At 44.1% G+C, this 26855-nt stretch overlaps 1 protein-coding gene across 1 annotated transcript in view; it reads left to right on the forward strand.

Moving 5' to 3' along the window:
- Positions 1 to 10178, forward strand: part of LOC147429472 (U-box domain-containing protein) — a 92303-nt gene extending 82125 nt beyond the window's left edge. The window contains exons 4-16 of the mRNA XM_086495731.1: positions 6628 to 6940; positions 7025 to 7177; positions 7308 to 7511; positions 7595 to 7707; positions 7784 to 7913; positions 8000 to 8089; positions 8177 to 8380; positions 8490 to 8585; positions 8740 to 8862; positions 8945 to 9037; positions 9121 to 9288; positions 9367 to 9456; positions 9533 to 10178. Coding sequence (XP_086351857.1) covers positions 6628 to 6940; positions 7025 to 7177; positions 7308 to 7511; positions 7595 to 7707; positions 7784 to 7913; positions 8000 to 8089; positions 8177 to 8380; positions 8490 to 8585; positions 8740 to 8862; positions 8945 to 9037; positions 9121 to 9288; positions 9367 to 9456; positions 9533 to 9640 — 1885 coding nt within the window. The 3' untranslated portion in view covers positions 9641 to 10178. The remainder of the gene's footprint in view (positions 1 to 6627; positions 6941 to 7024; positions 7178 to 7307; positions 7512 to 7594; positions 7708 to 7783; positions 7914 to 7999; positions 8090 to 8176; positions 8381 to 8489; positions 8586 to 8739; positions 8863 to 8944; positions 9038 to 9120; positions 9289 to 9366; positions 9457 to 9532) is intronic.
- The last annotated feature ends 16677 nt before the right edge of the window (positions 10179 to 26855 follow it).

Genomic DNA, 26855 nt, shown 5'->3' on the forward strand with positions numbered 1-26855 from the left:
GTGTTCCACGGAGACCTGCAGGATCTCTCTATGAGGATCTTTATTTTGGGTGGTGAGAGGGTTGCGGTAGGTGAAACGTACAAGTACCTTGGCATCGACGTAGACTCGACCTTCTCCATTGAACGCGTCGTCAAAGAGCGAACGAACAAGGGGAGGAAAAGCCTATTTGCGTGCCAACACCTACTCGCAAACCAAATCATCTCTATATGGTCTCGACTGACTGTGTTTAAGGCGTGCGTATATCCAGTGATTTGCTATGGCGTGGAAATTATGGGAGCCCACGATCAGCGTGTCCTTCACTCTCTGCAGCGCCTCGTCGCCACCGGGATGCGAATGTTACTCGGAAAGGGAGCAAGGTCTACCTCTGTAGGGACGGCAACTCTCCATCACGAGTTCAACATACCACTCGTACCTGCCTTTTGTAGGGGACAACGAGCAAGGGCTAGTATCGCTCGGTTTCATCTACCTGGATAGGCTCCTTGGTAAACAAGAAGCCTAAGAACCAACCCTTCAAGAAGTGGACTTGGATGACAAGAACCCAGAACCGGATGAATAAGTATATCCCAGCGGCTGACTTTAGTTCAGTACGCTACCACGCATGGGACGAGAGGCATTCGTGCCTGGCGTTGGAGCCCTATAAGGAGGCCGGCTATTAACAAACACGTGGATACTTGCTGTAGCTCAATAGGAGCACTATAGTGAATAGGAAGGAGGAGAGAATGCTGGCTCTCGCGAGAGTAGGGGGTCTCAAATTGGCTGATAGTAATATGCGCGGACACAGCATTTGCACGCTGTGCTCCCAGTTAGAGGGTCGTTCGCTTACGCATTTGCTGATGGATTGTCCGGCGATTGAAGATTCTAGGGGGAGATGGCTAAACTGATTCAACTCCACCTTCAACGATCTCGACCCTTCGTTGGACCCTGAAGAAAGGACCGTTATCCTCCTTGGTGGGGAGGCTCGCGGGAAGCGGTTGCCCTTCTGGGTACGCCGTGATCCGCACTCGAGGGACGAAACCACAGGCACGTGCCACAGGGCACGTGCCTGTGGCGAAGTTCCTCGGTGAAGTTGTGCCCCGGTACTTGGGTGCTCTGCATAGGCGGATGGGGAGATAATGCTCCCCTTCCTATGCTATATTTTGAATCCGATCCCTTCCGGGGGAAATGACGTAATTGTCCCCAAGTGAAGCCAGATGAGCTATAAGAGCGCCCAAGTGCCATTCCCCCCCGTGGGGGTCAACTTCACCTAAAAGGGGTTGGGAGGTGCAAAAGGGAGACATCACCAGCCTCAGTGGATGCCACCTGTGAGCCGACGCCCTTCCAAGCGGATATGGCATTTCCTAGGGGAAAACCGTCGGGTTTCAAAGGCAGTTTAGTGAGGTGAGCGATAAGTTACTTGGAGGAGGCAACTCCAAAGGGAAGACCGAAGCAAGTCCCGCAATACTTGGGCCTCTGAACAGAGGTACTTGGTCGCTGTCACGCCCACCGAAATGGGTCTCTCAAGGGAACAGTCATCGCCCTAAGAGTGTAGATAATTCTGGCCTCCCGAGTCCAGAGGAAACTAGTGACAAAAGCGTCTGCCTTCGGTTTCTGGGGGCATGGTCCTGGTCGTTCTTCTTGTCCACTTTACGGTGGATAAGGAGAGCGGCTGGGCTTGCCCTGCCCGACTCCGAAAACAAAACAAAACAAAATACATACCAAATAGAGTAGGAGAGAGCGGGCAGCCGTGCTTCACCCCAATAGTGGAGTAAACCGGTGTGGATAGACCCTCTGGGGTGCATGCCCTACTACTGACCTGTATAATGCCATGACCCCCCAAATGAGCTTTGTGGATACTCCCATCTGCTGTAATCTGCGCATCAATCTAGCTCTGGGCACTGTGTCAAATGCTTTGCGGAAATCCACAAAGCGACAATAGATCGGTCTCCCACGCAATCTGTCCTCCTCAATGATGGCTCTGAGTGTCAAGATATAGTCAAGAGTAGAAAAACCCCTCCTGAAACCTGCCTACCCGCGGCTGCGCGTATCCCCTCCCTCTCTTCCCATCTACTCAACTGCTGTTCAAGAATAGATGCGTACAATCGTGCCAATGTGTGTCCAATCATGATAGTGCGATAATTCCCAAGCTCCATAGGGTCTCTCGACTTGAAGATAGGTACAATAGTAGATAGGCTCCAAGTATCAAGCAGGCCCTCGCACATGGCACGGTTAAACATAACTGCTAGAAGCTCTGCTAAGCCACTAAGCCATCATGATCATATGCTCTCCCAGTCCTCATCCTGTCAATGGCCTTCCTCACCATCTCAACAGTGAAAAAAGCACATGTGTGTGGGCATGGATCGTGGGGATCGAGAAGGGGGGGCTGCTCAGGAACTGTGTATAGAGATGATGCATACCGGCCCCTGGCCTCTGTAGAAGTGATGGCGGGCGGGGGGGGGGGGGGGGGGGGGGGGGGGGGGGGGGGGGGGGTCCTCTGTGCACAGGCGTCTGTAGATCCCATCTATGTATACAGAGCCCATCTCCCGCGTGAAGGTGTAGCGAGTAGGGGCTGCTGCCCGTAGCCTGTGTGCTATACTAAACTGAAAAGAGATGGTCAACGACACAAGAGCATGGTCCACTGCCACACCAATAGGTCTGGGTCCAACCGTGAGATCCTGGATACTAGAGATGAGGCTCGGCTGTGCCATGACATAATCCACTGTGCTGTCTCCATGTTTGTGTGGAAAGCATGTAAAACCCCCCGCAACGGGAAATCTCTGTAGGCCAGTCAAGATGTCCAGTCCATGTGTAGTCCCCGTGTCTATCAAGTGTCGTCCATACTCAGTGTGTTCTCCATCCTGTGATAGTCTGGATAGGCCCGTCTCTACAACATCCAACTCTCTCAGCATCTCCTCTGAGGTATCATAAAATATTGTCTGATGATGGGCAGTCCTAGCATTGAAATCCCCTAGAATGATGATGTCACCATCTCTAGAGAACTCCCATATGTCATCATCCAAAATAGAGAAGGGGGATTGTCCTTTGGGTGGTGCATAGACTTACGTACTCGGGGGAAAGTAGCAAATAACAATGTAAAGATATCTGCCTGTCTCTGCTTTCAATCTCACCCACATGTACCTAGCTTGCTTATCCCTGCGGGCTATATGTATCAATGGCTGCAACTCCTCCCTGAATAACACTGCCACTCCTCCTAAGCCCCGCCCTCTGTGCTCTGATCGTGTCTCCTGTCTACAGGCTGTCTCTAATCTATATCCACTGATGTGAGGCATAGATTGCCCCAGGGCCTGATGTGTCTCAGAGTAGAAGACGATGTCTCTTCCCGTAAAACTATCCTCAAAAGCACCCACATCAAGGCGCATAGTTCTATTACAATTCCAGGTGGCAATTTTGAGTGTGGTCCCATAGGTCTCGCACCCTCATGTGGAGTGCCGCTCTACAATCACCACCCGGCCATCTCCGTAGAAGGCCGTCTTTCCCTTCTCCTTTGCCGCTTGAATCTCTGGCATTACCTCCCTCATATGCGCAAGCTGTGTGAGAGTGAGGTCATCTCCAAGGAATATGCCCGTTTTCTTTAGTGTAGGGCGCTTCTTCAAGAAGTCCTTCTTTGCCTCCATGGATGGGAAACGGATGATTAAAGCTCTCCCTTTTGAAGTCTCCCCATTGCCTTGTGTCTTCTTCCCTACCCTCCATGCCTTTGTATGAGTAGCCTCACTACCCATCATGCGGAGAAGTTCTTTGACTTCCCCTTCCACATCATCTTGGTCTTTTAGACTGGTTACTCTTATATGCAAGGCTCTAGTTTTCCTTCGTTGCTCTTCTTCTAGAGTCATGTTGATGATTGTAGGAGTGGGGATGGATGTGGTTTCTTTCCCTTTCCCTTTCTTAGCGACTTCTATCCATTTCTCGGCCTCATCGGCCTTCTTCTGCGTCTTCGTGATCACATCCATCCACGAAGATGTCTTTACCACCTTGTGTTTCTCCTCCTCTGTGATCATCCGTACCTGCTCGTTGATGACCTTGATCTCCTCTATCACCGAGGGTTGGAATTCCCCTTCTTCCAATCCATTGCTTACTCTATCTGCAGGCTCTCGCTTGAGGGTTGTGACCTCTTCTCTAAGTGCTTGTGAATCCGCCTTAAGTGCTTGTAGCTCTGCGTGCAAGTCCTCTTTCTCCTTCTTCCATTGCGCGCCTTCGTTGAGGAACATTTGAAGAAGGTTGGCCTTCTCTTTCCACCATCCCTCCGTCTCTGCTTTCCATTCTTTCATCTCCCTTTCCATTTGTGTTATCCGCTTGTTCGTAAGCACAAAGGTTGTTGGGGTTGGAGCTAGGGAGGATGCCGCCTGAGGGCCATGGCGAGGAGCTGTGTGGTATAGAGATATATATATATATATATATATATATATATATATATATATATATATATATATATATATATATATATATATATATATATATATATATATATATATATATATATATATATATATATATATATATATATATATATATATATATATATATATATATATATATAGAGAGAGAGAGAGAGAGAGAGAGAGAGAGAGAGAGAGAGAGAAGTCGACCCGGTAAAAACAAAAACCACTCTGTATTGTATTGAAAGCCTTACAATATAAAAGATAACCTTGCCATGCATAACTTGGAGTCCAAGTGAAGTCACCTGCATGCTCCATAAAGGGAATTTCCCATAGGCTAGACACTCAAGATAACTGACGAAAAAGGGCTTGAACCCAACAAAGGTTGCCTTCGTATGGGGCTTACATACTGGCGAAACGATCATGGCCTCCACTAGTGAAGCGCTCATGGCCTCCATTGGCGATGCGGGTATAGCTCGACGCTCTGGCTTGGCTGAGTCCAGGCGGAGAAACTAAAGCACCACAACCCGATGAGAGAGAGAGAGAGAGAGAGAGAGAGAGAGAGAGAGAGAGAGAGAGAGAGAGAGGGGCGATCAGCCCCCCACTGACCATAGACAGAAAACGCCAATGAAAGGCTATTTACAGATGATATGTGGGGGAGAGAGAGAGAGAGAGAGAGAGAGAGAGAGAGAGAGAGAGAGAGAGAGAGAGAGAGAGGGGCGATCAGCCCCCCACTGACCATAGACAGAAAACGCCAATGAAAGGCTATTTACAGATGATATGTGGGTTACCCTACCCCCCTGGCTCCATATATAGGTGCCTAAGAAGGGGGTCGAGCAATGCTATAAAGTGCTCAAGGACCCAGCATAACAAAAAGGGATATAAGGGCGCCCGGACAAAGTGGGCAGCCAGCCCAGAGGATGGGCAGCCGGACGATGCAGTCTGTATGCGTATGCAAAGGGTTGCATGACTAGCTCATGCAAAACCGCTGGCAGATCAGAAAAAACGCTGGCTGATTCTTCTTGGGAGTACCTGATGCTGATGTAGCGCCTTGGACATGAAGAGCTTGAAGCTGTTGATAATATGTGATGCCTGAGCTCTGATACCAAGTGAGTGCGCGCGTGTGCGGAAGCGTGAGAGAGAGAGAGAGAGAGAGAGAGAGAGAGAGAGAGAGAGAGAGAGAGAGAGAGAGAGAGAGAGAGAGTAGACACAAACGCTAGATGTGGAAGAGGGGGTGATCAGCCCCCCACTGACCATAGACAGAAAACGCCAATGAAAGGCTGTGTACAAATGATATGTGGGTACCCCCCCCTGACTCCATATACAGGTGCCCAAGGAGGGGGTCGAGCAGCGCTAGAAAATGCTCCACGACCCAGCATAACAAAAAGGGATATAAGGGCGCCCGGACAAAGTGGGCGGCCGGCCCAGGCGATGGGCGACCGGATGATGCAGTCTGTATGCGTATGCAAAGGGTGGCCAGCCTGGAGGCACACTACCGTACACGTATGCATGCCATAGACCTTGAAGCAGCAGAGTGGTGTAACACTACCTTTCTTAGGCAATTGGGATGCCTCTTGTGCTGGTACCGGATCTTGGCCTTCTCTGCAAGTTGTGGACTGTCTTCTGCTGATTTTCGTCCAGATTTTGGTGTGCACTTTGTCCTCTTACCTCTGACTCTCGGCATTTGATGCCTTTGACACTTGGTGGGTTGCTGAAATCTCTGTTTTCAGCAGCTTTATCAGCCCCCTTTTGCAATAATTTTTGGTGTGGACAGGATCAAGACTTTGCTCCGTCAGCGGCCCATCGGATTCCCTTCTTGCTCCACAGGTCTTTATTCCCCATTCACATCGGCGTGGTGCTTATCCGGCGCGATTTTCAGATTCTGGCTTTGCTTCTTCTTTGACTTGAGACACAATATTTCTAGACTTTGGTTCGGCATAATGCCTCGGTGTTGCAGATCTTCTCTCGCATGGCTCCCTTGCCCAGATGAAGGAGATGGTGTTGCTACATGCACTTGTCTTGGAGATGTGGCTCGGTGTGCCTACCACCCTACCTGTCATTGGTTCCCTTCTTGGCCCTGTTTGCATGCATTATGTTTTCCTCGTACTAACCTTGGTTTTATCTTGATGTTGGCCTTATTTTGTAACTGGAAATTTGACTTTTATGTAAAGAAATTGGTACAAGCCTGTTGTGCTTTTAAAAAGAAAGAGGTAGATGCTTATGGGATGAAAGACTACATAAAATTCTTTAAATGCAGTGGACTGACTGCTATTCATGCAACATCTGAGGAGGTTTCAAAGTGGGTCGACAAAGAAAATTATTCTCGGGCTGAAGGTTTTCGTCAAGCGCAACTGCAAATGGAACAGGAGGAAAGACGGCGTTTGCAATCTCAGCAGGGAAATGCTTCTACCAGCGGGCAAATGTTGGCGCCAACAACATCATCGGTTGCAGCTGTAAAGCCCCCTTCTCAGGGAAAGTACTCATTCATCTGCGAGTGCTTTTTCTTGACAGCAAGAGTTCTAAACCTAGGGTTGCTGAAAGCTCTGTCGGATTTCAAACTTGTGATGCAAGTAGGTGTTATGTGCCTGACTAACTTGTGGCTTCTACAGTCAATATCAAGGCCACTTATACTATCTCTTGATTTCGGCATATAGGATCATTCAAGGCAAAAAGAGGCACTGGCTGCCATGCAAGCCATGAGAGGAAACGGAGCCCCTCCACAGTTGGAACAAAGCATAAAAGAAGTTGAGGCAGTGATTGAGAAGCTTTCCCAGGCTAGGCATTGCTATGAAGCTCAAGTTTTGAAGGTAGATTGTCTATTCACTGACCTTCACTGGAAGCCTATATCTGTGGTCAATTCTTTGTTTCACAACAGAAAAGGGCCTGTAGGCTCCTCTTTGATAATTGCTCTTGAAGTTGGCAGTTGGCTTGCTACAGGATGTGGAATTGCTACAGCAAGGACTCCAATATTGTAGGTTAATGATTGTATGGCTTGTTAGTCTGGTTGGGGGCTTCCAAATGCCCTTACCAATTGAATGTCCTATGGTGTTTGCCTCTATGCCTGAACATTTTGTTGAAGATGCCATGGAGCTACTTCTTTTTGCTTCTCGAATACCCAGGGCATTGGATGGTGTAATTTTGGTAAGCTCTTTGTTTCTTCAAGGTTCTATTGCATTAATTTGCCATTGCTTTGGCTACCAATGTTTTTCTTTATCCTCACACAGGACGAGTTTATGAGTTTTATTGTAATGTTTATGGGGAGCCCACTACACATAAAAAATCCGTACTTGAGGGCAAAGATGGTAGAAGTCTTGAATGCTTGGATGCCACAGAAGAGGTGAAATTCTCATGTAGAGTTGAAATATACACTGTAGTTTAGAACTTGAACTCATGTCTTGCACTGGTTTTTGCAGCTTATATTCACCAACGCTCGGTAGTGCAATGTCATCCCTTTTTGAGGGGCACCAACTAGCTTTGCAGTATCTCGTTCCTAACCTTCTCAAGCTGTACGTGGACATCGAATTCACTGGTTCGCATACACAGGTTTGGTCTACATGTCTTATTCAATGATATTTCCAATCGCCTTCTCTTTGGTTGACGTGTTTAACCACCACCGGAATTACCTGCAGTTCTATGACAAGTTCAATATTCGACACAATATTTCTGAGCTTTTAGAATACCTTTGGACAGTCCCCAGTCATCGGAATGCTTGGAAAATGGTGAAGCTGAAGTAGTTGGGTTGAAGTTTTTCGTAAAGATCTTTCATATGAGGATTTTTCATAAGGTTGTTGTTTGGTTTTCCTTAGGTAGCCGCTCAAGAAGAGAAGGGGTTTTACCTCCGGTTTCTTAATCTTCTCATCAATGATAGCATCTTTTTACTCGATGAGAGTTTAAAACTGATACCTGAGCTGAAAGAGATGGAGCTTGAAATGGGCAATACCACTGAATGGGAAAGCAGGCCTGCTCAGGAGCGTCAAGATCGCACTCGCATTTTCCGACAACAAGAATCGGTACCGCAGAAGATCACCGTTTTATCGTGGATTTTTAAAGGAAAGGGTATTTTCAATTAGATAAATTATGGTAGCACATGATGCTAATCATTAAGTGTTTTATGTTAAGCATGTTCGAACGGATATGACTCTTGCCAACGAAGATGTAAAGATGCTGCAATATACCTCTGCAGAAATAACAGGACCATTTCTTCTACCAGAATTGGTAAGCTCAGGTTTCTAGGTTCCCAACATACAATGGTTACAATGTAGACAATTTCATTAGCCTCTTCTGGCTCCCCCCACAGAGCATGTAGATATGATGTGGGCATCTGCCCAGTAGTGTGTAGGCAACTTCCTCACAAACGGTTGTTTTACAGGTGGAGAGAATAGCGTCCATGTTGAATTATTTCCTGCTGCAGCTAGTTGGCCCAGAGAGAAGGGCCTTGAAAGTGAAAGACCCAGAGAAATACGAGTTCAGGCCCAAAGAGTTGCTAACACAGGTATGCAGTGCGAAGATTAGCTCATCTCACATATGCATCCTTGCCCCTTCTTAGTTTCAGCCTATTTCTCTTTGTTGTTAAGATTGTGGAGATATATGTGAACCTCTCAAGGGGAGACAAAACAAATTCTTTTGCGAAGGCAATTTCTGCTGATGGTCGATCATTTCGTGAAGAGGTGTGCGTGGTTAAATCGTCCTGCCCTAATTCTTTCCCTGTTGGTATTGACATGATTAACTAATAACTGCTGGATGTGGTTAGCTCTTCAAAGAGGCTGCAGATGTCTTGTGGCGCCTAGGAAGCTTGCCAGAGAACTTCTTGAGAGAATTCAAGGCTTTGGGTGCAAAAGCCAAGGATGCTGCAGCGGAGGCTACAGATGCAGAGGCAATGCTGGGGGACATTCCTGATGAATTTCTAGATCCTATACAGGTAGATAATCCTCTACCCTTATGCAAATGGTTAAGTCTATTAAGATAGGGACTACTAAATGTTCACTGGTCATTTCAGTACACTTTAATGAGGGACCCTGTGATCCTTCCTTCCTCAAAAGCTACCATGGATAGATCTACCATACAGAGGCACTTACTAAGTGATCAGGTACTGCATATTGAAGTCAACGTTCTCTTGTAGATCAAAAGGGATTCAAAGGTTAACGGTGCGATATGCAATGCAGACGGATCCTTTCAATCGTTCTTTGTTGACACCTGATATGCTGATTCCAAATACAGAGCTGAAAGCTCAGATAGAAGCTTATATGGTTTCTCATGGCTTGAAGCTGTAAATGAGGCAATGACTGATCCCATTATCATGCTTAAAGGAAATCAGTTCTCTCACCAGTCTCTACTTAATACTCCAAAGAGCATTAAAATGACTTGCAGTACCATCGGTAGGTTTTGGCTAAGTCCATTTATTTGTGCAGCATACATACATGTGGGGCCATCATGTCCATCGGGCAGTTGGAAGAGTTGATTTCAAAGTTTGGGTGGAGGCACCATGAAAGCTATGGGAGCTTATGTAGATAATAAATGCACACAGAGTCCAGTCTGTAGTATGTAAATTTTTGCAGCACTAGCGGGTGATTCTTTTAGGCTGGAGAATGGTTGATTTGAAGGCATAGTCATTCATACCCATCAGTACAAAATGTTGGGCTTGTATATGCCAATGCTTAGGCATGATACAACGAGTAGTAGAAAACTGACATGCCATTTCTAATGCTTTGACATGTCAGCATATGTGTAAATTTCGAGAGTGCTCGCCTATGGCCGAGACACGCATGAATGTACAGTTTTGACCATCATAAGTTCATTGACTTTGTAAGAGAGATGTTTCCTGTCGAATGCTAAATCAGGTGTCTAAGCTCAAAAGTCTTTCTTAAGAACATGAGTGGTGACAAGCATCAAGTGTACTAATGTAATTTGACGAGTAAGATGAACGATTTACAGTGATTAGAAGGCACTAATCACTTCACAGGGAAATGAAACCATTTGTTAGAGATGATGAAACTAAGAGAGAGAACAATGAAAGCATAACTTGATTATTCAATGAAGAGGTGGCTTCTTTTATAGATGGAGCCAAGCATCTAGGACTAACACAGGATGCGGGCTTTATGATCAACTTTAGGCTTTGTTGGATGTTGTGTGCCGGCGCCAATGGAGGGTGCGACTAGGGTTCCTTCCATTGGTGCCCCTAGGGTTCTGGCTGAGACCATATAATAAATGATGACCGTGCAACATAAATGTCAGTCCATTGATTGGTGGCTAGACGAAATGGTGGCCGTGCAACCTAAAAATGTTTTCACTGTACGAACTAAAATGAACATCCTGTTTTTGTATTGGCCAAAGGACAAAATCTTCACTAAAATAATCGCGCTGTTCAGTCTTAGGAGTTTTGTAATTGGGTAGAAACTAGTGCTTTCATTGATAGCCATCTAGTCTTTTTTGAGAACAATGTGGTGTGGGTGCCCTTAAGAATGCAATGTTTTAGGAACTTGGCGAGCTTAAAGTGATGTGAAAACAAAACGAAGTGGAATTATGGTAGATAGGGAGTAGCATGCAGGTTATTAGGTGGAGATGAGTGTGCAAAGGAGGGAGAGAGGTAATTGTTGATTAGTAGGGAACAACCCAGATTGACTGCAAGAGTGGGCTACTGAAAAAAGATAAAATCTTCCTTTAGAGTATTGCAAAGGAGCAAACACCAATTGATTTGCAATCACCCTAACCAAAGAACCCATCGCTTAAGTTTGACCCCAATGCCAATTGTTTTATATATACCAGAACTAGTCCCAGAGCACCTCAAGGACACCACTTTTGTGTCCACAAGAGTAGCAATAGGCACCTTCATTGCTTAGGCCCCAACTCAGCAATCCAAATTGTGCTATGCTTGAGAATGGATTGTTGTCAGAGACGGGTTAATTGCCTTAGTCTTAACCGTTGCATGGGGGCCACCAATTGGGCAACTCCAAAATGCTACACCTGAAGGACTTTGAGTAGGCATCTCTCGCACTAGCTACCGTTCTTTGAGGAACCAAGGCCCTAGAGGACAAGAAACTGCTAGAGGTCATAGTTGTGTGAATGGTAACCGCTATCCATGCTAAAGAAGCCACCCTTGAAGAGGAATGAGCTCAAATCCATGCAACTATTGGGCACCAATAAGGAATCAATCCTTCTTTGCAATAGAATTTCGTGTTTCGAGAGGGGGGTGGGAGTGTGTGTGTCAATTTGAGATCGAGGAAACTCTACTAAATGCAAATTTTGGGTCCTATTTTTGGGCATACATGATGGAACCCCATGCATGGATTGACTTATGGCCCATAAGGCAATGAGAGATAGGTGCAATGAGTTTCTTCTCTCACTAGGAAGGGTAGCTAGCCACAATCTTGCGAGCTACAAGAAAACCCAAATTTCACCTTGTCAAAGCTATTAAAAGTAGAAAATTATGAAGAAGAGACATACTCATTCCGTCTTTTGCATTACATTCAACCTAAAACGAGGGCGCATACATCGCAATTGATGAGGCCACCAATGGAAAATGGACACACCGACATCGTTCCAATTGAATAATTATTTGTGTTACACCAAAATAGTAAAGGGGCCATTGAGGATGCTTGAAAAGGGAAATTATTAATAATTAGCATTGGTTAAACGCAAAAAATTGCTTAATAATGGATCCTCGGGGCGGTCACCTATCCTATCAAAACGTGTACCATTTCTCGTGGGTTAATTGAAGAGGATCAGATATATTCCAAAATATATAAATAAGATAGGGTGAAGGTTAAAAAAAAACACCCATATTGTAAATATAGCAAGTACAAACTTGTACTACTAATAAGCTCTTAAAATGCACATGGCATAGCAAAATTTTTTGTGCGTTGCCCCGCGTGCGCGGAGGGGGGGGGGGGTTCCATTTGTTAAAAATTATTCATACAATCACAAGAAGTTTTGGACAAATTCTCACAATAATTCTCACATCGTGACTTACCTCAATATCATGAGCTTCTGTGAGGGAGGCACCGCATACCTAGCTAGGTACGATTGGGGGCAAGGGACCATCGGTAGTCCCCTGCCCCCAATCGTACCTAGCTTGGTATGCGGTGCCTCTTCAGTAGAAGCTCATGATGTTATGCATTGTATGAAAAAAGACTCCGTTTTCCTACATGAGAAAATTTCTAAATCTTCTTGTGAATGTGCGTTCAAATGGTATCAAACAAACCTCTTCATGCACTTCCTAAAGGTAATGTAATAACCCTTGTATCAATGGTTATTTAAAAAATACATTGAAAAGCCAGTTTTGTGAATGTGATCCAATAAAATTTCTTAAAATTTGTCAAATAAGATATCCCTCCTTTTAACTCTCACGCCCTTTTAAAATATACCTCGACGAGGAAGTAGATGATATTCATAGCAAAAGTCAGCAAGGTAGAGAACAAACCTAAGGAACATAATTCCCAATACTTGTTTGATAAAGAATTGACCCAAGTGCCGCCAAAGAGGAAAGTCAAGTAATGAGACACATTCGTGGAAACCACAAAGAGTAAAGGGCCGTTTTGCTTGTTACTCAAGAAATGATTCATCCAACCTAGTGTTTCAGCATGGGTGCCCTAGTCCCCCTTCAAAAGAAAAAGAATGGTACTCTTAGGTTGTGCATTGATTGGCGAGTCTTGAGCCATTTTAATAGTCCAAAACAAGTATCCAATTTCAAAGATTTATGAAATGTTGGATTGTTTGCATGGGTCTAAGATCAATAGAATATAAGCAAAAGAAGATGATGTAGCCAAACCAAATTTCAACTCTTGGAATTGTCGTTTGGTTGAGAAATGCCTATGCTACCTTCAGCTGATTGATGGAAAATATTTTTAGAATATCTAGATAAATATGCACTAGTTTCCTTTCACGATCTCATCTACTCTAAGGATAAAGTGGAGCATGAACAAAATGTCAAAGAAGTCTCGCCGTTTCTTTAAGAGCAACACCTTCTTTGCCAAGAAAACTTACTATCTTGGATTGTTTGTCCCAAAAACTGTTGGAACTAGCGTTGCAGGAAAACATACACAACTTGGAGAAGATGAAGGAAGCTCAAGGAGAGTATATTAGTGTGCAATGGAAAGATAAGATAGCCCTAGAGTGATGGGCGTATATACAATGCACAGGGGAAAAAACCTCCTAGTGAGGAAAAAAATGCCCCGGCGGTTCTAAGTGTGTTCACACACATCAATAGCACACGTATATGGTAACAAATCTCCCATGGAAGTGATGCGGTGAACGAGAGCAGGCGCATAGAGTATAGGGAAGTGCCATGCCCCGAGGACATGATCAGTCCGCAAAGGGGAGTAAGCCCAAAGCTTTGCGAAAAGCTTCAAACTTATCACGAGACAATGCCTTTGTGAAAAGATCTGCAAGGTTGTCCTGTGTTGGCACATAAGCCAAGCGGATCTCTCCTGTTGAGAGCCTCTCCCTGACATAGTGGTAATGCACCTCAATGTGCTTTGTGCGAGCATGAGAAACTGGGTTCCTCGCAACTGTCAATGCACTCTGACTGTCAATGTAGTTAGTGTTGGCAGTGTCTTGTCCAACACCCAAATCAGTCATAAGACGTCCGAGCCATATACACTCAACCGTAGCTATGAAGACTGCCCTATACTTAGCCTCACAGCTGGAAGTGGCCACAGTAGGTTGTTTCTTGCTCAACCATGATATGAATGAGATGCCAATCATGAAACAAAAAGCACTTGTGGACACTCGTGTGTCAAAACAACCAGCCCAATTTGAGTTCGAAAAAGCATGTAAATCTGGCAGAAATGATCCCCCCTTGGGATAAAACAAGACAAGATGTAAAGTGCCACTCAAGTAGCAAAAAATCCTCTTGAAAGTTTGCCAATGCTTAGACCCTGTGCTATTGCATGAATCTCGTGACCTGTGAGACTGCAAATTGAATATTTGATCTCGTGCTGCATACATAAATAAGGCATCCAAAAACAGTTTGCTAAAGAGTGATAGTGGCAGGATCATCAGCATCATGAAGACTCAATTTCAAACCTATTTCCATGGGAGTAGCAATTGCAATCCTCAAGTCCAAACTTACTTAGCAATGTCTCTGTGTAACTTGTCTGACACAAGGCAATACCACCATCACACTGCTTAAACGGTATACCCAAGTAATGATGCAACAGCCCCAAATCTTTCATCTTGAAAGTAAAATTCAAATCAGCCTTGAATTTAGCAATATGTCTCTCATTTGGTCCAGTGATCAACAAATCGTCCACATAGAGAACCACAATGAGAAGTGCATCACCCTCACACTTTACATACAATGTGATTTCTGTTGGACTGTTATGAAAGCCACGTTTGACCAAATGAGTGTCAGCCTTCTCATACCAAGTACGAGGATATTGCTTCAACCCATACAAAGCTTTCTTACATTTGCACACTTTATCCTCTTGTCTTTTCTTGACAAAACCACGAGGCTCTGTTACATAAACTTCCTCAAATATGTCACCATTCAAGAAATTAGTAACAATGTCTGACTGATGTACATCCCAATCAAAATGAGATGCCAATGCACATAGAAAATGTATAGTAGTCATATGACAGGTGGGAGCAAAATTCTCTTCATAATATATGCCTTTTTGCTGTACATAACCCTTTGCAACAAGTCGAGCCTTATAGCAATCAATCTCACCATCAGGCTTGCATTTCAACTTGTAAACCCACTTCGTACCAATGGACTTTTTTCCAGGAGGCAAATCACATAAAGTCCATTTGTCATTTTCTATAAGTGAATCGTATTTTGATTGCATGGCAACCATTCAATTTTTTGAATTTTATGCTTCATCAAAAGATAGAGGTTCCTCAACATCACATAAGCTAGACACAACCAAAGCATAACAATATCTGTTCCATAAGATGCATGGCGAGAACCTAAACAAGTACGACTAGACAAAGGTGCATCCAATTTATTGTCACACAAAGTTTTCAACCAGCCCTTTTGGCATAACTCTAGCCTTCTCATTCTCGACTAGAAAAAAATGCATTAAATTCATGAGACATATACTCCCCCCCCCCCCCCCGATTTGAACGAAGGGTGCCCATGGTACATTTCAAGACATTTTCAGCCATAGTAAATTTTTTTTTGAAGCACATAAACACTTCGAAATTAGCTTTAAGCGGATATACCCATGCTTGCCAAGGGAAATCATCTATGACAGTCACGAAGTACAGGTAATTGCCCAAGGACGGAGTTTACATGGGCCCACAAACATCACTATGCACAAGCTGCAACCTACATGTGGCCGTAATTGAACCATCCTTTGGAAACTTAGAATGGTGCATCTTACCCAAAATACAACCTTCACAAACTTGTTTGATAGGTGCTTCAAGAGGCGGCAAAGAAGCAACCATATCAAATTTCTGCAAACGCAACAAACTGGCAAAACTCAAATCCCCAAAACGTGCATGCCAAAGTTTTGCATCTAAAATAGCCTTAGAATCCACAACAACATTTGTAAAATTCTACTCACACTTGTCATACAAAGTGAGCTTATACAGCCCACGACATAAAATGCATGATGCAACAATCTCATCACCAAAACTGAGATTGTGAATCATACACCTATCATCCACAAATTTCACAACAAGACCAAGTCTAGCAAGTGCCGATACAAATGAAAGGTTCTTCTTGATCCCAGGTACATAAAGTGCATCAACAAGTGTGAAAGAACTACCATTTGTAGTAGTTAGCACAATCTTTCCAACTCTCTTGACCGGATAAGAGGCATTGTTGGCACATGTGACTGAATTCCCATGAGGGACATCCTCGAGAGAGGTAAACAAGTCACGATGAGAGGTAATGTGCTTTGTAGCACCACTGTCAAAGTACCATACATGAGAATGTGCAACTGACAAACATGTATCATTGACAGAAGGATCATAAGTGCACTTTGCACTAAAGGCCTATTGTGCATCAACATCAGCATCACAGTCTCCTTTCACAAAATACTCAACAATAGTTGCATTTGTAGTGGAACCAACATTCGTAGTGGAACCAACCTCTTTCTTCTTAGCCTCTTTGGCCTTCAACATAAGACACTGCTTGATCAAGTGCCATTAGCTTTGCAATAATGGCAACGCATCTTCTTTTTCCCTTATCACTAGAATTCCTAGTCAAATTGCTACTATTAGAAACATTAGGAACATGTGATTTACCACTCGCAGAAGAACCATGAGAAGTGGCTATATTGTTGTTACCACCTTTTCTTTGAGTAGCAATAAAGGCCTGTTCAATTGCACACTGTCTTGTCCTGTTTTTTCTGGAAAGTGTCTCTTACAATAGAAATGTGCATAATGCATCAAACTTGACAACTTTTGGATTTCCTTGGGTCATAAGTCTCCAAGTACTAGCAAAAGTCTAGTAAGAATCTGGCAAAGCATCAAGAACAGTCTGCACAAGGGACTTGTCAGAAATGACTTCACCTGCAGAAATAAGTTGCTCATTGATATCCTTGACACCAACAAGGAAAGTGTCCATATCATCTTCCTCATGCACAATCTTCGACTCTAGCTCTTTACGCAACAATGCAATTTTTGCCTCATTGGACTTGCATAAAGACCAGCCAGAATATCCCAAGCTTGTTTTGTAGATTTTGTTGAACGAATGTGAGGAGTAATAGTGCACTTCACAGACAAAGTAATCGATGCATGAGATTGCGCATCTTTTACATCCCAACGAGCTCATTCAGCCGTAGGCAAAACAACTGTGGTAGCAGCAATCCTACCATTAAAACCTACAACATCCTTAACATTGCCTATATCCTCAGAACCAGGACGTACATCAATGCCTTGCACAATATTCCAAACACCCGTTGACACAAGGAAATGGTGCATCATATAAGCCCACATAGAATAATTGTCCCCATCCAATCTATCCTCAGCAACAAACATCTTGAACACATCTGTGTTGTTGTCAGCCATGGTAAATGCTGCACCGGATGTGAAAACTGCCTGAGAAGAGGAGAAACAAAGCGGGAATAACACGTGATATATAGCACAAGCCGTAGAAGATGTAAGGGGCTTGTTATGAAAATAATATCACTGATAGAGTTTTTGCACAAAATGACAAATTAGCCTACACAATACTGCCTGAAGTGGAAACGGAGGCCGAAATGATCCCAAATAAAAAATTTGAGCAAACCAAGCTCTATGAGCTTACCCAAAATATTTGTCGACCTGTGGTGGACGCTCGCCAAAGCTCACGAAAATCGGAGAAAGTGAGCAGGCATCTGTTGGAGCTGTTGGCGACTAAGCCCAGGAGGACGCAACCTGCTCTGATACCAATTGTTGGAATTAGGGTTGCAAGAAATATACATACCTTGGAGAAGACGAAGGAAGCTCAAGGCACACAACAGAGAGTATATTACTTAGTGTGCAATGGAAAGATAAGATAGCCCTAGAGTGATGTGCGTATATACAATGCACGGGGGAGAAAACCTCCTAGTAAGGGAAAAATGGCCCAACGGTCCTATGTGTGTTCACAGACATCACTACCACACGTATATGGTAACAAAAATGGGGGGATATTTGTCGATCTAGAAAATGTTAAGGATTTTTATTGGATTATCAAGCTTTGTGGACTTATATAGTGTTGGAAATAGAGTTGCAGGGAGACACACACAGCTTGGAGAAGATGAAGAAGCTCAAGGCACACAATAGAGAGTAAATTGCTTAATGTACAAATGAAAGATAAGTTAGCCCTAGAAGGATGGGTGTATATACAATTCACGGGGGAAAAAAACCTCCTAGTGAGGGAAAAAATACCCCGATGATCCTAAGCGTGTTCACACACATCACTACCACAAACGTATGGTAACAAATCCCCTCCGGGAGTGATGCGGTGAACGAGAGTTGGAACCTAGTGTAAAGGGAAGTTCCATGTCCTAAGGACATGATCAATCCACAAAGGGGAGTAAGCCCAATCCTTTGCGAAAAGCTTCAAAGTTCTCACAGGACAATGCCTTTGTGAATAAATCTGCAAGGTTGTCCTGTGTCTGCACATAAGCCAAGCTGATCTCTCTTGTTGAGAGTCTCTCTCTGACATAGTGGTAATGGACCCCAACGTGCTTTGTGCGAGCATAAAAAACCGGGTTCCTCGCAACTGCCAATGCGCTTTGACTGTCAGTGTAGATGATGTTGGTGGTGTCATGTCCAACACCCAAATCAGCCATAAGGCACCCGAGCCATACACACTCAGTCGTAGCTATGAAGAGTGCCATGTACTCAGCCTCAAAACTGGAATTAGCCACAAAAGGTTTCTTCTTGCTCAAGTACGATATGCATGAACTACCGAGTATGAAACAAAAACCACTTGTGGACACTCGCGTGTCATAACAACGAGTCCAATCTGAGCCTGAAAAAAGCATGTAAATCTGGCGTCAATGATCCTCCCTTGGGATAAAACAAGCCAAGATTTAAAGTGCCACTCAAGTAGCAAAAAATCCTCTTGAAAGCCTGCCAATGCTTAGACCCTGGATTATGCATAAATCTGCTAACCTATGAGACTGCAAACTGAATATTTGGCCTTGTATTTCATACATAGACAAGGCATCCATTGATAAAGAGTGACATCCACAGGATCACCAACATAATAAAGACTTAATTTCAAACCTGTTTCCATGGGAGTAGCAATAGGTTTGCAATCCTGAAGTCAAAACTTACATAGTAATGTCTCTATATAGCTTGTTTGACATAAGAAAATACCACCATCACACTGCTTAAACTGTATGCCCAAGTTCAACTTGAAAGTAGCATTTAAATCAGCCTTAAATTCAGTAATATGTGTCTCATTCGGTCCAGTGATCGACAAATCATGAACATAAAGAACGACGATGAGAAGTACATTACCCTCACGCTTTACATACAAAGTGATTTCTGCTGGATTGCTACAAAAGCCTCCAAATGAATGTCAGATTTCTCATACCAAGCATGAGGAGATTGCTTCAACCCATAAAAAGCTTTTTTTACATTTACACACTTTATCTTCTTGTCCTTTTATGACAAAACTAGGCTGCGTTACATAAACTTCCTCAAAATATATTACCATTGAAGAAAGTAGTAACAATATCTGATTGATGTACATCCCATCCAAAATGAGCTGTCAATGCACAAAGAAAACACACTTTAGTCATACGACAAGTAGGGAACAAAGGTCTCTTCATAATCTATGCCTTTTTGTTGTGCATAATCTTTTGCACCAAGTCGAGCCTTATAGCGATCAATCTCACCATCCGGCTTACGTTTCCACTTGAAAACCCACTTTGTACCAATGGCCTTTTTGCCAGGAGGAAAATCACATAAAGTCCATGTGTCATTTTCTACAAGTGCATCATATTTTGATTGCATGGCAGCCATCCAAATTTCAGAATTCTATTCAGCATTAAAAGATAGAGGTTCCACATCACATAAATTGGAAATAGCCAAAGCATAAAAATTCGACGCATAAGATGGATGGCGAGAACCTGAACGACTAGACATAGGTGCATCCAATTTACTATCACGTAAATTGGATAGCAAGAACTTGAACGAGTACGACTAGACATAGGCGCATCCAATTTACTATCACACAAAGTATGCACCAACCATTTTGACATACCTCTAGCTTTCTCCTTCTCAGCCCTTTCTACATCAAGTACATCTGAATAAAAAATATGCTGATCCGTAGAATTTTTAGAAAACCCCAAAGACTATATAATTGGCTCATTGGAATTTACATTTAAGTTTCCACCATTAAAAAGAGGTAACAAAATGTCATAAATGTCAGTAGGGGTACCATCAAAGAGGGTTTGTTTGCCGTGCTCTTAGCGAGGAGAGGCACACAAGTGGTGAAGTCAAAGTTGCCAATTTTCTTGATGCTCGAGGTTGCCATGCCAAGCCGGTTGTAGTCGAGGTTTTATGGTGTTTGTAGAGCAGTTTTTTTGCAGTAATTGAAGCAAACCATGTTGGCTCTTGGTACTGTTTCTTCCCTTTTCCTCCCTTCTTCTCTTTGCTCTGTTCCAACTATATGGTGCCAGTGATTGAGATGTGTGTGCCTCCCTGGGCCTCTGTGTGTTGAGAGAGACAGAGAGAGTGGTGTGTGCTACTGCATGGTCATAAATGGGCAAGACCGGTGTAGATTGCTGTCGTTTGTGTGAGTTTTGAAGGTGAACTCTAGTGGATTGGGGTGTAGTGATTATCCTGGGCTATAGAGAGGCAAAAGTTTTGTGTTCCTGGTGTGTTCCCCTTTCCCCCTATTCATCTTCTAGTGCCCCCACCGAGGAGCGCTGATGCTCCAATTTGAAGTTTAAAGCTGTGTTTGGAAGCCGACAAGCGGTTGGTGGATGGTTGAGATATTTGGCGGTTGGATTTGAAGTTAGCAGAGGTGATGGAGCCAGGTCTTGGCCCCATATTTACAGGTGTTGAAGACCCTGAAGATTGGTTGGTAGATTTTGAATTGTGGATGCTATCGATGCATGTGTCGACGGATGCGGAGAAGCTGCATACGATGCCGTTGCTGACTGCTGATGCGTGGACGTGCAAAGATTTGGTATGATGAGTCGAAGGCTGATGGTCGAAGTTCATGGAAAGAATTGCAGAGATAGTTTCTGGAGCAATTTTGAGAAGTAATTACCCCGGTAGAGGTTGGTGCTAAACTGAAAGCGATACGCCAAGACATAAGTAAGGAATTTTCTATTTTTCTTGAGAAATTTGAAACCTTATGGAAACTGCTAGAGGTTGCCACTGGAGTGAAAGGCAATCAATTTTTGAAGCTTTCAAAGTTTCTTGAGTGCTTGCATCCGAGGATCAGAGATAAGGTGGTAGATGATGCTGATACCAATGAAGACATGGTGTATCTGGCCAAGATGAAGAGTAGAAAGGTGAAGCGAAAGCTAGAGCTGGGTTTGTTCAAGCTTGCAGATTATGTGCCCATTGCAAAGCTAGTAGAGTATTCTATGGTTTAATCAAAGGCAGTGCTGGTTGTGCGATATGACAAGCGTGTTGAGGTGGGGCCCACAATTGATTATGTTCCTTAGAAATTTCCAGTTTATGATGTGCATGTGCGAGTGATGGATGAGCTTGTCAAAGAGGATAAGCCCCTTGTTGAAGTAAGACAGTGTGCCAAAGAGATAGAAGGTGTTGGGTTTCCAGAGAAGATTAAAGAGGTTGAGCCTATTCTTGTGGAAAACATGTATGAGAAGGTAGCAAATTGCAATCAAGTTGTAGAAATCGAGGGTTCAGAAGGGGATGAAGAAAGTGTGCAAAGCCTAGACAATGTTCAAGCTTCTATGGAGCAGCTCAACAAGCGGTTGAAGATGGTGATATCGAGTCAGTGTATGATGCTGATGAAGATGGAGAGGCCAGTTTCAATTTCTAGGAGACAAGTGACGAAGATGGACCGGATGATCCGACATCCTATGGCGAGGAGATCGAGTCTGATGAGCCGGTGTTGGTAAAGGTAAAGGTGCCTTCTTGTTTAGCTGATGATATGGTCGTAGCCAATGTAGAAGAAGAACAGGTTGAAGTGCCAAAGAAAAGGAGAGAGGATATGCTGTCAAAGGTGACATGCAGTGCTCTATTGGCGGCCATGCAGATGAAGGTGGCAGTGGAAATTACTGTGGCGGTACAATTTGTTCAAAGCCCTGCAAAGGAGGATAAATATGAGTCTCGGGACAACCAAGCTGGCCTACCAAATCGATAAGGAGATGGTGAAGAAGCAGAAACCAAAGGGGTTGGGCATATTTTGAAGCTCATGATGTGATGGATGTTGACCAAAGAAAAGAGCAGATGGAGGTGCCTATGGATTGCCAAGGTGATGCTATGGGCCCAGGTTTTTTGGATCAGGTATACTGTGAAAGTGAAGCTGATTGGGGCTTTGATGATGCCGAAGATAAAGAGATGCAAGTGCTTATGGATAAAGCTTTGATCAGGGTACAGGTGATGCGAGGGCCGATCCCTCTACAAGTGGAGAGTCCAACGCATCAGGCATGTTCTATGGAAAAAAAAAGATGTCCAGGGTGAGTCCAAGCTGTCACAAGAGGTATGCAACACATGGTTAAAGTGTATGCTAGTAAGTGCATCAGTGAGGTATGTTATCTGTCAGATACGGAGTTCCATTGAGAGGAGCTCTGCTTTATATGGTTGTGGGAGGGAGGGCCAGAATTGTTGGTCGGTGCAGCTGGCGTGATTGCAGGGCCAGATGCATTGGTTGGTTCAGGTAATATGCTTATAGGGCCAGGTGTGTTGTTGAGGTAGGTAAATGTACAAAGAAAGGCTAAAGTGATTTGGGCATATTGTGTGCATGGATGGTTGCCGACATGTGTGAAGCACTATTGGAGGGTGCTACAGATGGAGGGAGGAAATCATTGCAAGGTTTTTGATCCAAGTGGAAGCTATGTGATGCAAGGGGTGGGTCAACCCACTTGGGGTTTGGCAGTGTACATATGGTAGGCTTTTTGTGGTTTGCTCACAGCTTTGGATAGTGTTTGCCAGTTTTTGCAATTGGTAGAAGGATAAAGCTGTTTTTCGGTTGAACATTGAATGTTCAACAAGGGGGTGGGACAATGATGGTGCAGCCAAAGTGTGTCGACCCTAGCAGAGGGCACATGCAGTGATGTGTATAAATTATAGATGCATGACAGAGGGCTAGAGCAGACAGGGGCAACCCTGGGCGGTTTTGGCAAGTTGGTGGCACCCACAGGTGGCTGAGGGCAGTGCCGCTGGCGAGTAAGTGTTGATGACGTGGTGCTCGCGGGGTATGTTCACGCGTCCACAAGGGGCCTCTCTGTTTTGAAAGCAAAGGAAGAGAGCATCGACGACGCCGTCGGTGCCCTTCTTAAGGGGTGTTTATGTGGCAACTTAGGACTCAAGAAAGACATGACGGGAATAGCAAGGGGCTTGGCATGCAGGGAAAGACAAAAATAGAGGGCATTGGGGACGAGAATAGAAAGGGGGCTGTACGCACGCCCTAGTGGACCGTTTTTTGCATGGAGAGAAGGGCGGTTTTTCCAAGAGGGGAGAACTCGGAAGGGGGGTTCCCGGGCTGCAAAGGAAAGAAAGGAGGGTTTCTTTTTGGAGCCAAAGGAGGAGAAGAGAGCTGGAGCTTCTTTTGGAGGAAACAAGAGAGCTCATAGGTGGTGTTTCTTTGGCAAAGGCAAGCTCGGAGGAGTGTTCGAGGGAGAATTTTGGAGCCAGTAGAGATGCCATCAAAGAGGGTTTTTTTGCTGTGCTCTCAACAAGGAGAGGTGCACAAGTGGTGAAGCTGAAGTTGCCAATTTTCTTGATGCTTGAGGTTGCCATGCCGAGCCGGTTGTAGTCGAGGTTTTATGGTGTTTGTAGAGCAGTTTTTTTGCAGTAATTGAAGCAAACTGTGTTGGTTCTTGGTGCTGTTTCATTCCTTTTCCTCCCCTCTTCTCTTTGATCTGTTCCAACTGTATGGTGCTGGTGATTGAGATGTGTGTGCCTCCTCGGGCCTCTGCGTGTGTGAGAGAAAGAGAGAGCGGTGTGCTCTCTTGCGGCCAAGACCGGTGTAGATTGCTGTCGATTGTGTGAGTTTTGAAGGTGAAGTCTAGTAGATTGGGGTGCAACGATTATCCTGGGTTATAGAGAGGTAGATTGTTTGTGTTTCGGGTGTGTTCCCCTTTCCCCCTATCCATCTTCTAGCACCCCCACTGAGGAAATGTATGCTTTATGTGGTTTTATAGGCCAAAAGGGTTCCAAATTGGGCCTAACAGGGTGTCAGGTAAATGTGCGAAGAAAGGACAAAGTGCTTTGGGCATATTGTGTGCATAGATGGTTGCGGACATGGGTGAAGCACTATTGGAGGGTGCTGTAGATGGATGGAGGAAATCATTGCAAGGTTTTTGATCCAGGTGGAAGCTATGTAATGAAGGGGGTGGGGTAACCCACTTGAGGTTTGGCAGTACTGTACATATGGTGGGATTTTTGTGGTTTGCTCACAGTTTTGGATAGTGTTTGCTAGTTTTTGCAATTGGTAGAAGGATAAAGGTGTTTTTTGGTTGAACATTGAATGTTTAACAAGGGGATGGGGCAATGATGGTGTAGCCAAAGTGTGTCGACCCTATCAGAGGAAACATGCAACGATGTGTATGATTATAGATGCATGACAGAGGGCTAGAGCAGATGGGAAGAGCCTGGGCAAGCAAGTGGCAGCGGAAATGTATGCTTTACGTGGTTTTATAGGCCAAAAGGGTTCCAGATTAGGCCTGATAGGGTGGCAGGTGAAGAATATCCGAGGTGCTAGTTTTTGGCCCAGATATGTAGAGCTTGAAGTGTTCAAGGAGCAACTGTAGACGGCCCATCAAACGGAGCCATGGTGTGCAAGATACGAGGCTTTGAAGTTGGAAGTGATTGTAGATCCGAGACGGATAGGCCAAGTGATGCCAGGTAGTCCAAGACAATTTGGAGCTATGGGTGTGTAGTGTTTGATTTATGGAGCCTACTGGTCTTTTTAGATCGGCAATCTGAGTCCTGGATGTCAAGTTATTATCAGTCAAAGTTTTTCCGGGGGCCCTGTTTATGCCGGGTTGGTCGTCTTGGTTGGTGTGCCATCTAAGGTTTATAAATATTTTCCAGGGTTTTTATGTGTTCTATGCGGCAAGTGAAGACCACCGAAAGCTTCAATGCATCAATCGGAGTCCGAACAGGTAAGTTATAGCAGTTGGAAGTTGACGATGGTGGTCGAATGGGAGCAATCTCGTGTTTTTTGCCACCTTTGTTGCGTCGGTTGATAGGCCAGGCATGGTCTGAATGGGATACAACTTGTTAAGTGGCATGTTGTCCATAGGGGATAATTTTGCAGTGAAAGCAGCTGAGGCAAACGAAGACTTCTACATTGTCAAATGCACAGAAGTGTTGTACCAAACGGTGAAAGCACAAAAGGATAAGTGGCATAACAAAATTGTTAAGAGGAGGGAAGGTTGTTGAAGGCTTTTTTTATGGCCAAGTTGAAGGAAAAGCTAATACATACAGGCTATTGGATCACACATCTCCGGTAATGATCTACTCACATCTTGTTAGGGCCATACGTTTCTCGATGGAGCCTATTGCAGGATCCCTAGGTCAAATTTTACAATACAAGTTGTCTACTGAAGTATATGAGAGGATATACAATAGCATGCCATATCATGATGATGATAGCGACGAAGGTGCGTCCATGTTACTTGAGGGCAATGGGAAGCCCTGATTGAACAACTGAATCTGGTAGTCAATAGTACCAAGTGTATTCCGCACTATGTGCTTTTTAGTGACTGAGTCAACTTGATTTTTCGGCCCTGAGATTTATCTGTTCTCTCTATCTAGTTTTGTGTTGGTATGTTACCTTTCATTACATTACTGTTTCAGTTGTCTATTCGTATCATGTGCAAGCCTATCAAACTGTCCTCACTATATGTGCATTATAGTCTGTCCACTATTACAGTACCAAATTTGGTACTTTTTGGTACTGTTGAACTTGGGTGCACGTCTGTCCACTATTACAGTACCAATTTGGTACTTCTTGAACTTGCTGTATCACTTATGGTTTACTTTATTGCTCTATCTGGTTCTGTGTTGGTATGTTACCTTTCATTACATTACTGTTTCAGTTGTCCTCACTATATCTCTACTTTTTGGTACTGTTGAACTTGGGTGCATGTCTGTCCACTATTACAGTACCAAATTTGGTACTTTTTGGTACTGTTGAACTTGGGTGCATATCTGTCCACTATTACGGTACCAAATTTGGTACTTTTTGGTACTGTTGAACTTGGGTGCACGTCTGTCCACTATTACAGTACCAATTTGGTACTTCTTGAACTTGCTGTATCACTTATGGTTTACTTTATTTCTTAGTATTTTTCAGTTTGTCTATTCGTATTTGATACGACCACCTTGAGCAATGTCTAGAACTACGTTGATAACATGAAACGTATGCCAAACATAGATGCTATCTGCCTCAAAAATTAAAATTTTGGGCAACTTGGTTAGCTCCAAGAGGTTTCAACAGAATTAGTCAGAGGTTTCAACAGTAGAGATCAAGCTACTAAGACAGTCTGAACAAGAAAAGGGGTTTTCCATTATGTATAGTATCGGGTTACAAAATTCCACTATTTACATGATTATGGCAATCTCCTACCTCGCGCGATCAAATTTATAGGAGTACCCCTCCATCTGTATGAAGTAATCAGTAATGTACCCAGAAATATCATCTTCAGTGTCAAAGACTGGGTTTTTGCGAGTGTACGCTGTTGGGTACCGATCCCTTATCCACCTGAGCAACCAAGGCAAAACAAAATCCAGCAAGTAAAACGGGTAATCGGTGCCTACTACCATGGGATCGTATGATCGGATTGCTATACAATTTTCATAGTCATTTTTAAAAGACTTGTATCTACAATCATCTACAAGAACAGTGTTGCTGGCATCGTACTTCGGGTGCCTTGCCCACATCGTCCGTAGCTTCTTCAGGAAAACGGGCTT

This window comes from Adiantum capillus-veneris, chromosome 22 (assembly GCF_014529385.1).
Source record: "Adiantum capillus-veneris isolate H3 chromosome 22, ASM1452938v2, whole genome shotgun sequence".
NCBI lineage: Eukaryota > Viridiplantae > Streptophyta > Polypodiopsida > Polypodiales > Pteridaceae > Adiantum > Adiantum capillus-veneris.